General features: G+C 36.2%; 1 protein-coding gene across 3 annotated transcripts; it reads right to left on the reverse strand.

Moving 5' to 3' along the window:
- Positions 1–634: 634 nt before the first annotated feature.
- LOC311081858 (C-type lectin domain family 17, member A-like) lies at positions 635–11,652 on the reverse strand. 3 transcript variants are annotated; one of them, XM_084112560.1, is made up of 5 exons: positions 11,336–11,652; positions 1,914–2,252; positions 1,712–1,836; positions 980–1,086; positions 635–896 (listed from the first exon to the last, which is right to left on the reverse strand). In XM_084112560.1, the coding sequence occupies exons 1-5, from the start codon at positions 11,508–11,510 to the stop codon at positions 773–775; spliced, it is 870 nt and encodes a 289-aa protein (XP_083968686.1). In that variant the 5' UTR covers positions 11,511–11,652; the 3' UTR covers positions 635–772. The 3 variants fall into 3 exon arrangements, with proteins under 3 accessions (XP_083968686.1, XP_083968687.1, XP_083968688.1); XM_084112561.1 differs by lacking the exon at positions 11,336–11,652 and adding an exon at positions 2,320–2,444; XM_084112562.1 differs by lacking the exon at positions 11,336–11,652 and adding an exon at positions 2,341–2,413.
- Positions 11,653–13,445: the final 1,793 nt, after the last annotated feature.

Below are 13,445 nucleotides of genomic sequence, written 5' to 3' on the forward strand. Positions count from 1 at the left end.
TCTCCCGCGGCCCTAGCCTTGTCCTGCTCGCCACAGTAAACATAATGAATGGCGACTGTAGAACGCAAAAGCCGAATCCCGGACATTTTGGGCGATCTCGAAATCCCTGGCAAACTGAAAACGGAGTCTCAATAGTGGACTAGCATTGTTGTTTTCAACTGCGCCCTCTTACCGGTAGGCGTGGCTTGGGAGTGGCCTCCTAGTGCATTCTGGGAGTTGTTGTCTTTCATCCACATAAGCCAAAAATACATTTTCTGGCTTTTCTCAGTCTAGAAAGCTCCAAATTCAAAACATTCTTCACATTTCTTCTACATAAATGACCTATTTTAAATACACATTCATCTTTCCAGAGGTGAAGTATCCCTTTAAGTCAAAAGATCAGGGCTGATTTGATTTGTCATGACCCCTTTAACTAGTCCATCACTGTTTTGATCTGGTCAATCTTCAGCATATGAGCTGTGTGTCATCTAAAGGTTTAATCTTCAGTCTTCCATCAAAGCTAATCATTTGTGGTCTGGGTTCAAACTACTGTTGGTTATATTTGACTGAACTCAGTGTTTGGTCTCATTTATTAAATGTTAATAAATAATGTATTTATTGTGATAAGATGTCATCATGTTGTATATATACTTTACACACTGTCACTATAAAGTAGTGACTGTCATTATTTACAACTATGGGGAGAATATTAAGAAACTTGACTCAGTTACAAGTACAACACAGTTCACATGTTATTACGGCTGTGATTAAAATATATTTAATTACTCATTTTTTAAATATTTTTCACACAGATACATTTAAAAGCATTTTCACATGGATAATCATACCACCCTGATGAATATAACACAGCACAGTTCTCTTTTTCATATCCATTTGGTTCTGTCAACTTCCAGGACCTGCATCAACAGATCAGCATTAGATGTTCAGACTGTGAGATATGATCATTTATTAGAGAATAATCAGTTCAGTGATTTCTCACCCAGAGGTCAGTGTGCTGCCATCAACCCATGTCCATCTGCCCTCCACATCACCGTCAGTCAGACCCATCCAGACTCCAGTGCTTCCAGACATCTTCTGAACAAGCTCCTAGTAGAACCAACAAGGAAACTACATTTAAAGGGTTAGTTCACCTAAATATGAACAATGCTATCATCAGTTCCTCACACTCATGTTGTTCCAGCTCCATAAAACTTTCATTCATCAAATAAAGATATTTTAATATATATTAAATATATTCATATCCATATATTCTCCCTCCATTAACAGTCTATTCACCCAAAACTCTGACACTTAAAAAAGTTCACAAAGACATCGTAAAAGAAATCCATATGAATTTAGCCGTTTAATCCAAGTATTCTGAAGAGACACGATCACATTATATGATGAACAGATTCAATTTAGCTTTTATTCACATATAAACTTTGATCAGCGAACAAACATAGAGCAATTTTGTTCTTTTTGAACTGTCAGAGTTTTGGGTGAATACACTTTCAATGGAGGGACAGAAAACTTTCAGATTTCATTAAAAATATCTTTCATTTGTGTTCTGAAGAAGAACAAAGTCTTATGGGTTTGAAAAGAGAGGAGGTTGAGGAGTTGATGACAGATTTGTCATTTCTGGGTGAATTAACTCTTTGACGTCTGTGTTTCTGAGTGCTCATACTGTAAGAGTGCAGCACAACCTTCGGTGGTCAGTCTATTTTTCACTCACTTCTTTCTCTCTGTTGTTTACGATGATCAGATCAGCTCCTCTCTCTGTACAGTATCTTCTGCTCTCAGACCAGCTCTTCTCCTCAGAAGACATATAGTAAAAACTGGATTGATAAATACATCCATCTGTAAACAGAACCAGATCATCTACTAGCACTTTTTACCACTGGTACTGAATTATGAAAAGACTAGTTTAACATTACCCATCTTCCACAGTTCATTTCTCTCCTGATTAAACTGGTCTCTTTCATTAGTCTGGTAATTGTTCTTGGTTACTCCATCACTTGCATTTGTCAAGGTTATGTCCTTTAGTAGCTGGACTCTCTCCTCTATGAGGTTGGTAATCATGTTTAGTAGCTGGTCTCTCTCTTCTGTGAGGTTGGTAATCGTGTTTAGTAACTGTTGTCTCTCTTCTGTGTAGTTTGTGCTCTTGGTATGGATGTGGACACACAGCACTATGACTGCAGTCAGCAGAAGAACACACAGAAGCACCAAACACACTGGAGCTGCTCTGGAGCTTCTGGTCTTCACACAATCACTTCCTGAAAATAAAGTGAAGAAAATAATGATAAAGGTTTTATTAATTACCTAATGGTGTTTTATGTTTACCTGTATGGTTTCTCTGAGTGCCTCTGTCCAGATCTTGTGTTCCATCAGTGTTTATATTGCCATAAACACGCTGAGACATTTTTGTTCGCTTGGTCATGGAAATGATGGAAGCTATGTGTGTTTCTACTCTGTAGTCCTCTGCTATTTGTGACTCTAAATTTAGTAAATGAGGCCAATAAGTGTCAAAGTACAAGAACATGTGACTTCCTGTGTGATAATACCAATGAATTTGCATAACAAAAAGCTCTTGCTAAATGGGCAATTGTGGTAGTGTGGTTATATGTAGCAGCCGGGTTCAAGTTAACACATTTTCAGGGTGACTCTTGTTCAGTTGCATCGTTTAAAGGGTTAGTTCACCCAAAAATGAAAATTCTGTCAGTAATTACTCATGTTGTTCCAACCCCGTAAGATCTTATAGATATTTTTGATTAAGACAAAATATATTTTTGATTAAATCTGAGAGCTGGATCACTTCTCCGTAGGCTTCTAAGTGACCGAAACTTGCTGGCCCAGAAAAGTTATTAAAGACATCGTAAATATAGTCCAAGTGACTACAGTGGCTCAATGTTAAGTATATCACGCGACGAGAATACTTTTTGTGCGCAAAACAAAACAAAAATAACAACTTTAGTCCACTATTCATTTCCTTCTCTCTGGGCCTCGAGTTAGTTCACGTATTGTTTTTGCGCAGCGCGTCAGTGTTGTACGACACGCATCACACACATGACCAGCGTCGGCCAATAATGAGCCTACATGATGTAATGGAAATTTTTGATTTTCATTGATTGCAGTATGAATCTCCATTTGCAGTAAGACTTTGAAATAATATTATAGATGACTTGTGTTTCTGAACTAATGTGAACACTGTGAGACAAAGGGGGAGACAGCTGAAAAGGGAACCTCTGACCCCTTGGGATCAGAGGTGGTCCTATTTGGGACTTCTGAGTTTGTAGGAATAAACTCAGAAGAATTAGATCACTAGAAAACCTGTCCTTCTATAGATAAGAGCCGGCCTGTAAGAGACCTTGGAAAAGATATAAAGGCTCTGTTTCTTCCTCCCTCGTTGTCGCACTTGTTTCACAGACTGTACTGGTGACTTCTGTGTGGCAACTGGGCCTTCTTGCAAGAATAAAATACTTTTTAATGATCATTTGAATTTCAGAGTGTCTCTTATGCAGTTGATGATTGTTTACAGGGTACCCCCAGGATCCTCCAACTTAAATTCAAGGCTTTTTAAGACCTTTTTAATACCATTTCAAATGAAATTCAATGCCAACTTCGTATCAATTCCGACAGAAGTATGAGGGGAAAATGTCAAATCTGTATACATTTTAAACCCTAAAAAATAATTATGTACAAGTAGACTACTTGAATTAAATAATACATTTTATGTAAATTATCAGTCATATAAAATATATACGCAGCAGCGTTGTAGCGTGCACGTGTTTAGGCCAATGTTAATTTTGGCAGCTATTTTTGATTTAGTCTTACTCTTCATCTTCAGACGAAAATGCTTATCGGTCTTAGTCACATTTGAGTCATTCTGCCTTTCATAGTTTTAGTTGACGAAATGTGTTTGCATTTTTTGTCAACTTTTAGTCATTACTTTTAGTCAAACTGCAGTTACTTTAATTTTGGTAGCTATTTTATATGTAGTCTTTAGACAGAAAATGTCATAATTATTCTCTCTAGGCCAATTCGATTAAGCTTATGAGAAATTAAAATTAAGCTAACAGGCTGTATTGACCTTGCACTCTTTAGCAGTAGCACTTGTGCAATTCCACATATCCCTTTTCCTTAGTTCTCCAATTTTTTTAGAGTGCCGTACCCCCTCTCTTCCACGACTGCAGTCACATCTTTCCATTAAGGGACAATATTTGCCCCATTTAATCGATTTTTCCATTTCATTTTTCACCTTTATAATACCTTTAAAAAATAAATAATGCTTTAAATAAAACAATGTTCAATAAATATTCAATGTTAAAAAACGTTTAATATTAATAAAAATATGATATTAAAATCGCCAGTAGGTGGCGGTAACTCATTGTCTTGGTCAATGCCACAGATTTTGTTGCAAAATAGAGCAATAAGCCTAACAATACTGTTTAAAATGTAGTACATCACTTAATGTTACCCCTTTTTTTTTTTTTTTTTTTTTTTTTACTGTTGTATAAAATCAATGTCACATTTGAAATCGTGTGGATAGTCGGGAAACATTGCATTCTTGCTCGCATAATGATCAACATGAAAAACACTGCTGTATATCAGCCTGCATTTTGATCGCAGATTTAGTCGCACAAACAGCGCAAGCGGCTCATGACAGATCTTCTCAAATGAAGATCGCTGAACTCCAGCTTGTCTGTGTTTTCAGATCATCCGCGCTTCTTCAACAATATAGAGAGAGCGCGCGTGGATGGCTGTGGCCAGATACTACTGAAAAGACCGGGTAGAAAACATGTTCTTTTAACAGAAAAGCTCTGATTAGTAACCATCGTAACGGGTGCGCACGCTTTCGCGCGTTCTTCTATGACGTGAAGCGCGAGGTGCACTCAACGTTACGCGACTAATTTTTAACAGTCTACATTAGTAACAGTTAATTTTGTTACGGTATGAATTTAATCATAGAAAAGGCAAAAAAAATTTAAGACCTTTGTAACGAAATCCAAGACTTTGTATACCAAATTCAAGGCTTTTAAGGCCTTAATTTGAGATTATCAAATTAAAGACTTTTTCAATGCTTTTAAGCCCCCGCGGGTACCCTGGTTTAATGAATTTTTGCCACAACAGTGATGACATGCAACACAGACGCGCTACGCAAAAACACTACGTGAACTAACTCGAGGCCCAGAGAGAAGGAAATGAATAGTGGAATAAAGTTGTTATTTTTGTTGTTTTTTTGCGCACAAAAAGTATTCTCGTCGCTTGATAAACTTAAGATTGAGCCACTGTTGTCACTTGGACTGTATTAACGATCTCTTTAATAACTTTTCTGGGCCAGCAAGTTTCGGTCACTTAGAAGCCTATGGAGGAGTGATCAGCTCTCAGATTTCATCAAAAATATCTTAATTTGTGTTCCGAAGATGAACGCAGGTCTTACGGGGTTGGAACAACATGAGGGTGAGTAATTACTGACAGAATTTTCATTTTTGGGTGAACTAACCCTTTAACAGCTCACTGGAGAAGTTGATCAATAAACAACAACTTGAATTTCAGATTGTTCTTCACACAAACATATCATATGAATACAGAAGACTCGGAATAAACCCCCAGCTCATATGGTCATATTTGATGATACTTTTATAGCGCTTTTAAAGCGTGTTCTTTTAACCTTTTTTTTTTTTTTTTATCTCAAGAAATCTTCAAAACATTTTCATTTGTGTACCAGAGAACCTACAGTGTAAATTATTTCCAGGATTTTACAAGATGTAACTAATAACGGTAAATTACATTATCACCACACAGGCTTTAACTGTGATATTTCAAAATACCGTATTCAGAATTTTACTGTGAAAATAATGCAGGAAACTACTGTAAACTCAGTCTTTTGAGAACACTGTAACTGAGCTCTCTCGTCTCCTCTGTGGTCTCATCTAATGGATTCAGTGGGAAGTGTTAAAATGTCAAAATTTGCTCAATTAAACAACATGATAGTGCATGTAATTTAAAAGTATTAACCAAATAGTTGTGGGTTATGTTGTTAGCAGTTAACGTACTCACGTAGGTTTGATCATGCAAATTTAAAGATGTTGGTTTTAGTGTTAAAGCAAACTGTGAGACATTAGATACACTGTCGGAAATTTCTTTGGAGCCTCATTTAGAAAACATTGGTCATGTGTTAACTATAGCCTTAGTACTAACAACGTTAGCATTTTTCTGCGGTGACCGCTGGGAAATAAAGTTGTAATGTAAGCTGTGGCCTTAAAGGTGCTGTATGATTTTTTTGCAGATATTTAGGAAACATGCTGAGTTCACATACTCGTTTCTCTGAAAAACACTTCTACAGCCAGTTATTTTACTTATTTCTTTAACCCGTTCTTTGTTGGAATGTCTGTTTTTTGTTCTGGTCTGTGTGATCTCGCCCACTGCCGGTTCACCTTAATAGTATTTCGACACCCTGGGATGCCAGTTGGCAGGAAACACAGAGTATTGGAAACGAACAAACACACTGGGTCAGAGATTGTAGATTCTACCCGACCTAAAAATCCCCATCTAAAAATCTCAATGAATGAGAGCATATTAAAACGTGGATAAATCAGCTCATCAACTTGCTGTGTGTAAGTCTCCTCGGCTTTCATTGTCATTTGTGCCTGTTTCTATTGTGTGTTCTCAAACTGGCAACCCACGTGAGCGTCGAGTCTGAGGAGGAGGGGACGGGGAAACAACGATCTCCAATATTTTGAATTTGGACTGCAGTACCTATTTCGACAACTAGCTGTCATCCTTACAGACTGTACCTTTAATGTAGGCATTATGACAGTTAAAAAGTTTGTTTGCCCATATAATCTTTAAGCTAATAAGGTTAAGAGTATCTGGGTGAACTCGAGCCTAGCTCGACTGAGTTTTCTCAGTCTGTTCCACACCGTCAGATGAAATTGGCCCTCGACGGCTTTTTTTGGCCGATTCGACATGTTGAATCAGCGTTGGGCCGTCGGTGAGAGAGAGAACTCTAATTGGCTGTTCATCTTAGTGAACGAGTCAGTGCACGAGAATAATAGCAAAACAGCGAGCAAAAAACGGTACAGATAGAAGGCTGTTCTAATGTTACATCATCTTACCTGAGTGTTCCTTGGCGAATATTTCAATATTAACATGAGCGGAGTGGAATAAAGTAAGTGTTTAGCAGGATTGATATTCAAAACGGTAAGCACGCACTGCTTTGTGCATTGGCATTAACTGTTACTTCACAGGTAAAAACAGTATTTTTACAAAAGAATACTGCTAAATCACAGTAATCCTATGGAATTAACTATCTTCACAGTTAAATACAGTAATTCTACTGGAGCAGATTGCAAAATCACAGTAATATTATGACATTAACTAACTTCACAGTTAAATACAGTAATTCTACAGGAGCACACTGCTAAATCAGTAATATGATGGCATTAACTAACTTCACAGTTAAATACAGTAATTCTACAGGAGAATACTGCTATATCACAGTAATCTGATGGCATTAACTAACTTCACAGTTAAATACAGTAATTCTACAGGAGAATACTGCTATATCACAGTAATATGATGACATTAAATAACTTCACAGTTAAATACAGTAAATCTACAGGAGCACACTGCTAAATCACAGTAATCTGATGGCATTAACTAACTTCACAGTTAAATACAGTAATTCTACAGGAGAATACTGCTATATCACAGTAATCTGATGGCATTAACTAACTTCACAGTTAAATACAGTAATTCTACAGGAGCACACTGCTAAATCAAATCAAATCAAGTATATTTGTATAGCGCTTTTCACAATACAGATTGTATCAAAGCAGCTTCACAGTATTAAAATAAAATAATACAACAAAGTTTGTTTCTAGTGGAATTTATTGATTGATAGAATAAAATTAAATATCCCCAAAATATCCCCAACTGAGCAAGCCAAAGGCAGTAAATCACAGTAATATGATGACATTAACTAACTTCACAGTTAAATACAGTAATTCTACAGGAGAATACTGCTAAATCACAGTAATCTGATGGCATTAACTAACTTCACAGTTAAATACAGTAATTCTACAGGAGCACACTGCTAAATCACAGTAATCTGATGACATTTAAATACAGTAATTCTACAGAGGAATACTGCTAAATCACAGTAATCTGATGGCATTTACTAACTTCACAGTTAAAAACAGTAATTCTACAGGAGAATACTGCTAAATCACAGTAATCTGATGGCATTAACTAACTTCACAGTTAAATACAGTAATTCTACAGGAGAATACTGCTATATCACAGTAATATGATGACATTAACCTCACAGTTAAATACAGTAATTCTACAGGAGAATACTGCTATATCACAGTAATCTGATGGCATTAACTAACTTCACAGTTAAATACAGTAATTCTACAGGAGAATACTGCTATATCACAGTAATCTGATGGCATTAACTAACTTCACAGTTAAATACAGTAATTCTACAGGAGCACACTGCTAAATCACAGTAATCTGATGACATTTAAATACAGTAATTCTACAGAGGAATACTGCTAAATCACAGTAATCTGATGGCATTTACTAACTTCACCGTTAAAAACAGTAATTCTACAGGAGAATACTGCTAAATCACAGTAATCTGATGGCATTTACTAACTTCACAGTTAAATACAGTAATTCTACAGAGGAATACTGCTATATCACAGTAATCTGATGGCATTAACTAACTTCACAGTTAAATACATTAATTCTACAGAGGAATACTGATAAATCACAGTAATCTGATGGCATTTACTAATTTCACAGTTAAATACAGGGAAAATACTGCTAATTCACAGTAATCTGATGGCATTAAGTAGGATGGGCAAATGAAGCCTCGTGAAGCACTGAGACTTTCCCCTGAATGTTTCGGGAAAAGATTTGAAGCATCAAGAGTGTCGAAAACAGCGCCATCTTGTAGCAGGTCAAATTTATAGCAGCCATGTTTATGAGCAGCTGAGTGTTTTGTCCATTAAGCACAAATAAAAGCCTGACAATGCTAAATGTTCAGTTTTCTGATAATATAATTCACATATTAAAGTGTGGTAATAAAATAAATGTAACAATTATATTAATACTATACAGAAATAAAAATACCAACAGAGTTGCTTGATGCAAGTAAATGTTGATCTAATTATTTTATGGTTTCTATGCTGTTTATGTGTCAGAATATATGATCATGTAACATAGGCTGTAGGCTTATTTATATATATTACAAAAAAAGTTTTTAATAAATGGACGTAAACTTCCAAAAACCTGTAGAGTAGTGGTGTGGGTTCAAACATTCTGACATGCAAAGTAAAGCATTCACGTGACTGGAAAGAAAGTGAGATTTCGTTTTTCATTGATCACGTGTTTCTCTGAAAACAATACGCGCTCCGGCTCGGAGCTTCATGAGAAATTGCGCTGTGTACACGATATTCGCTTTGAAGCTTCAGTGTCAAATGTAACGTCACTAGCATTAACTAACTTCACAAATTAAATACAGTAATTCTACAGGAGCACATTGCTATAGTAATCTGATGGCATTTACAGTAACTTTACAGTTAAAAACAGTAATTCTACAGGATCATTCTGCTAAATTACACTAATGCGATGAAAATCGATAAAAATAATACAGTAACTTCATGCGAAACCAATTCAACTAGTAGCCAGTAATTTACTGTAAATGTCCGGCCAAATAATTTACAGTGTAAGGATTGTGACTAACAGCACTTAAGTCAAGGCTGAAATCACTTTTTATGATCTGTGTTTTCTCTGTTTCTCCAGCAACACAAAGATAGAGCAGCATTCTCATGAACATGAATATGAAGGCCTCAGGTCTTCCATAAAACCATCATGATAACACCAAACTAATGCTGGCTGTTTCTGTGCAGTTTTTCTGACACTCAAATACACCTGACCTCATCAGGGGCCTCATTTATAAACGTTGCGTATGCACCAAAGAAGGCGTACGCCGCTCTCTTCGCAATAATTGGTATTTATAAAAAGCAAACTTGACGGGAAAATGTGCGGCCCTTCACGCAAACTCTGACCCAGGCGTACGCACGAAAACGGGTGAAATGAGAAATGGCGACACCTTCGGCAGATGGAAGAAACACGTGAAAGTGTGCGAAACTGTAGACCGTTGTGTAAAAGAAATGGCAATACTGCCTCTTATAAATAACATGAAGACTTCACAAAGCAAGTCTTACAATTAACAGCCGAACACCCGTTTGATCGATCTGCAGTGTAAAACAAACAAACAAAGATTACAACAGAAATGCAAATTAACACATATTTGCAAAAAGAAAAGTGAAATATGTTCTGCAATAATATTGGCATGTTATGCAATTCATCCTCATAACACATCTGTAGCTTGTCAGACGCAATCAAAAATGCCATGATGCCATCACAATGCGTAATGACGTGAGTGAAGTTACGTTTCTTGGTTTTCCTCTCTGTGTTAGCCATGATTTTGCAATCGATGAATATTAACTTATGTGCGTTTCACAGACTATTTATGGGCAACTGTGGGCGTGACATGAAGCCGCAAAAGCTGCGCTACATTTAGAAGTGATTGTGATTTACTAAGGGAAAACTGCGTAGGATGTGCGTGCGCATGGTTTTATAAATTAGAATATTTTTGTGCGTACGCACGTCCTATGTTTCATCCGTACGCCACTTCTGACGCAATTCCTACGTAAAGTTTTATAAATGAGGCCCCTGAGGTTTGCTTCATCAATAAATAACAATAGACTGACGCTGTGCTTCAGTTGTGTTCAGTGTTATCAGGTTACAGTTCAGTTCATAAAATCATTTCAGATATCAGATTTATGACCATCCTAACTACAACACACAAGCTGAGTAAACATGTTGCTCTGTTTTTAAATACAAACGGTTAGTCTAATCCAATAAATCCTAATCCAAATCCAATAATTGCATCAGAAGAACAAAAAGTAGGACCAAACACACTGTAGCTGCTATTGAGCTTCTTATCTTCACACAATCACTTCCTGAATACCACAATTATGACATTAGCTGACTGAATATGTGCAGACTGTGATGTTTCTATGATCTTCACACAATCACTTCCTGAATACCACAGTTATGAAATTAGATGACCGAATATGTGCAGACTGTGATGTTTCTATGATCTTCACACAATCACTTCCTGAATACCACAGTTATGAAATTAGATGACCGAATATGTGCAGACTGTGATGTTTCTATGATCTTCACACAATCACTTCCTGAATACCACAGTTATGACATTAGATGACTGAATATGTGCAGACTGTGATGTTTCTATCAAAGTAATGAATGTGATTACCTGAACGCTGAAGTGGTTGGTGTGTGTTTATCTCTGTCCTGAAGTCATGATCTCTCACACGTTCTGCACTCTCATAGATTTCCACTGTCATCTCCATTCTCTCTGTCTGCCTTCCCTCAGACTCAGTCCCGATCACATCATCATAAATACTATCAGACATTCTTCTCTTTAACATTAAATTATTTTATTCCTTGTTTTTTTAGATCTAATCAGCACTTGTCTTCTTTTTAAAGCTAGTGGCACAAACTTGTGGTCAATGTGTGAAAAAAAAAAAGTGCCATCAGACCCTTCAGTAGACATGAAGCAGAAGTTGTGACAGTCTTTTCTTCCCCTTTCTGATGTATATGTGAAACTCGGCCGTGTGAGTGACAGCCCAGCAAGCAATTTTGTGTTTAAAAGACATCTAATAGCCGTCCCTGACGTCTTGACTAAAACAAGGCAAAATTTATTTTATTTATTTATTAATTTATTTGACAGGGACAGTGCACATTAATTAACATTGCTGTAAATGCACCAGAATTACCCAAAAGGCTATTTTTCATCCGTTGTCCCCGGACAGATCTTAAAATTGTCTACCTAAAAAAACACAATGGGTCTCATTCATGAAACACGAGCAGAACGAATTTTTGTGTAAATCGTGTGTAAAGTGGTTCTGGCGTAAATTTTCGGATTCATTAAAATGTTCGTATTTCCCAAATGTTGGTTGGTACGAAAGAAATCTACACCTGCTCCCAGCCACGCGTAAATAGTGCGTTTAACATCAGAACGTTTTGCTCATTAATAAGGCTGCATTTTAATTCACCGTAATCAGGTACATATTTACACAGCATTTTGAAAAAATATTATATATAGTAATTACATACGTTTTTTCTTTTTACTTTTATTACGAGAGCCAGTAATAGCATCTGCAAATGGAACACAAGTCTGCAAGTCTTTTTATTTATTTATTTATTTATTTATTTTATATTCAAGCTGTTTATTCCGCAAGTCACACATGTTGCAGTCAAGCTTCATGTCGAACCATTTTCTTTTCACCTCTGGGACTGTTCGATTAACAGATGAAACTCCATTAACTGCGTCTGTAATATGCTGCCAAGCATTTTTACCTAAAGCATTATTACCTAAAAAAATCCTTTTTTTTAGGACCTGATACGCCACTATGTACGCTTGAAAATAAAATGTGGCGTTTTGAATGAACTTCTGATAAAACTTCAATTTCTGCATCTGAGAAATTTCTCTTCTTCATTCGCTTTTGAGAGAACATGTTGAAATCCTTCGTTTCGTGTCATAATATGATGCCCATATATAGTTGTCAGTCGGTTTTAATGGGCGGGATTTATGGTAATTGAGAATGAGCGTGCACGCGTGTCCCATTTACGACTGATTGGAATTCATTAACCCACACACACATTTCACTATCACATCTGACGTTTACGAAGTATTTGTGAATCAGGAGAAGAATTTTCGGGAATGTGTCTTTACGCGCAAATCACTCACATATTTACTCGTATATTTACGAATGTTTCATGAATGAGACCCAATAAGAAGATTACAGTGAACAATACAATATAAAAAGCAGTAAAACAGATAACTCTTCAACTCCTGTTGATAAATATATACTATAATACAGACATTATGTATATATTTATCAACATTAAAAAAATAAAATAAAATAAAAAACATTTGACATTGACACAGCAATTCAATGTGCTTTACAAAGGGAATTAAAACATTCACAAAATAAAAGTTACTGGGTTGTCACTTTTCATGTTTTTTGATGCACCGGGGGCCCGATTATAGCATTTAAACACGGAAAAAGTCAGATTTTCATGATATGTCCCCTTTTAAATCAGTTAAGATTTGACAATCACCTAGTGTGTTCCAGGCCTTATACGTTTAGAACCATCCGTGAAGTAAATCTATAAAAATGACTATAAAGTATTTAGCAATACAGATTTTTCAGTTTTAAACCATAGAATTATAGTGACCACATTACTTTACCACTATATTGTGCATGTGAGTGTAATGCAATAATTTATTTAGAATATCAAATTTTGAATAAAAAATAATTTATATTGATTTTATATCATAATCATTCCTCTATAGGGCA

Source organism: Abramis brama (assembly GCF_963993115.1).
Source record: "Abramis brama genome assembly, chromosome: 4".
Classification (NCBI taxonomy): Eukaryota; Metazoa; Chordata; class Actinopteri; order Cypriniformes; family Leuciscidae; genus Abramis; species Abramis brama.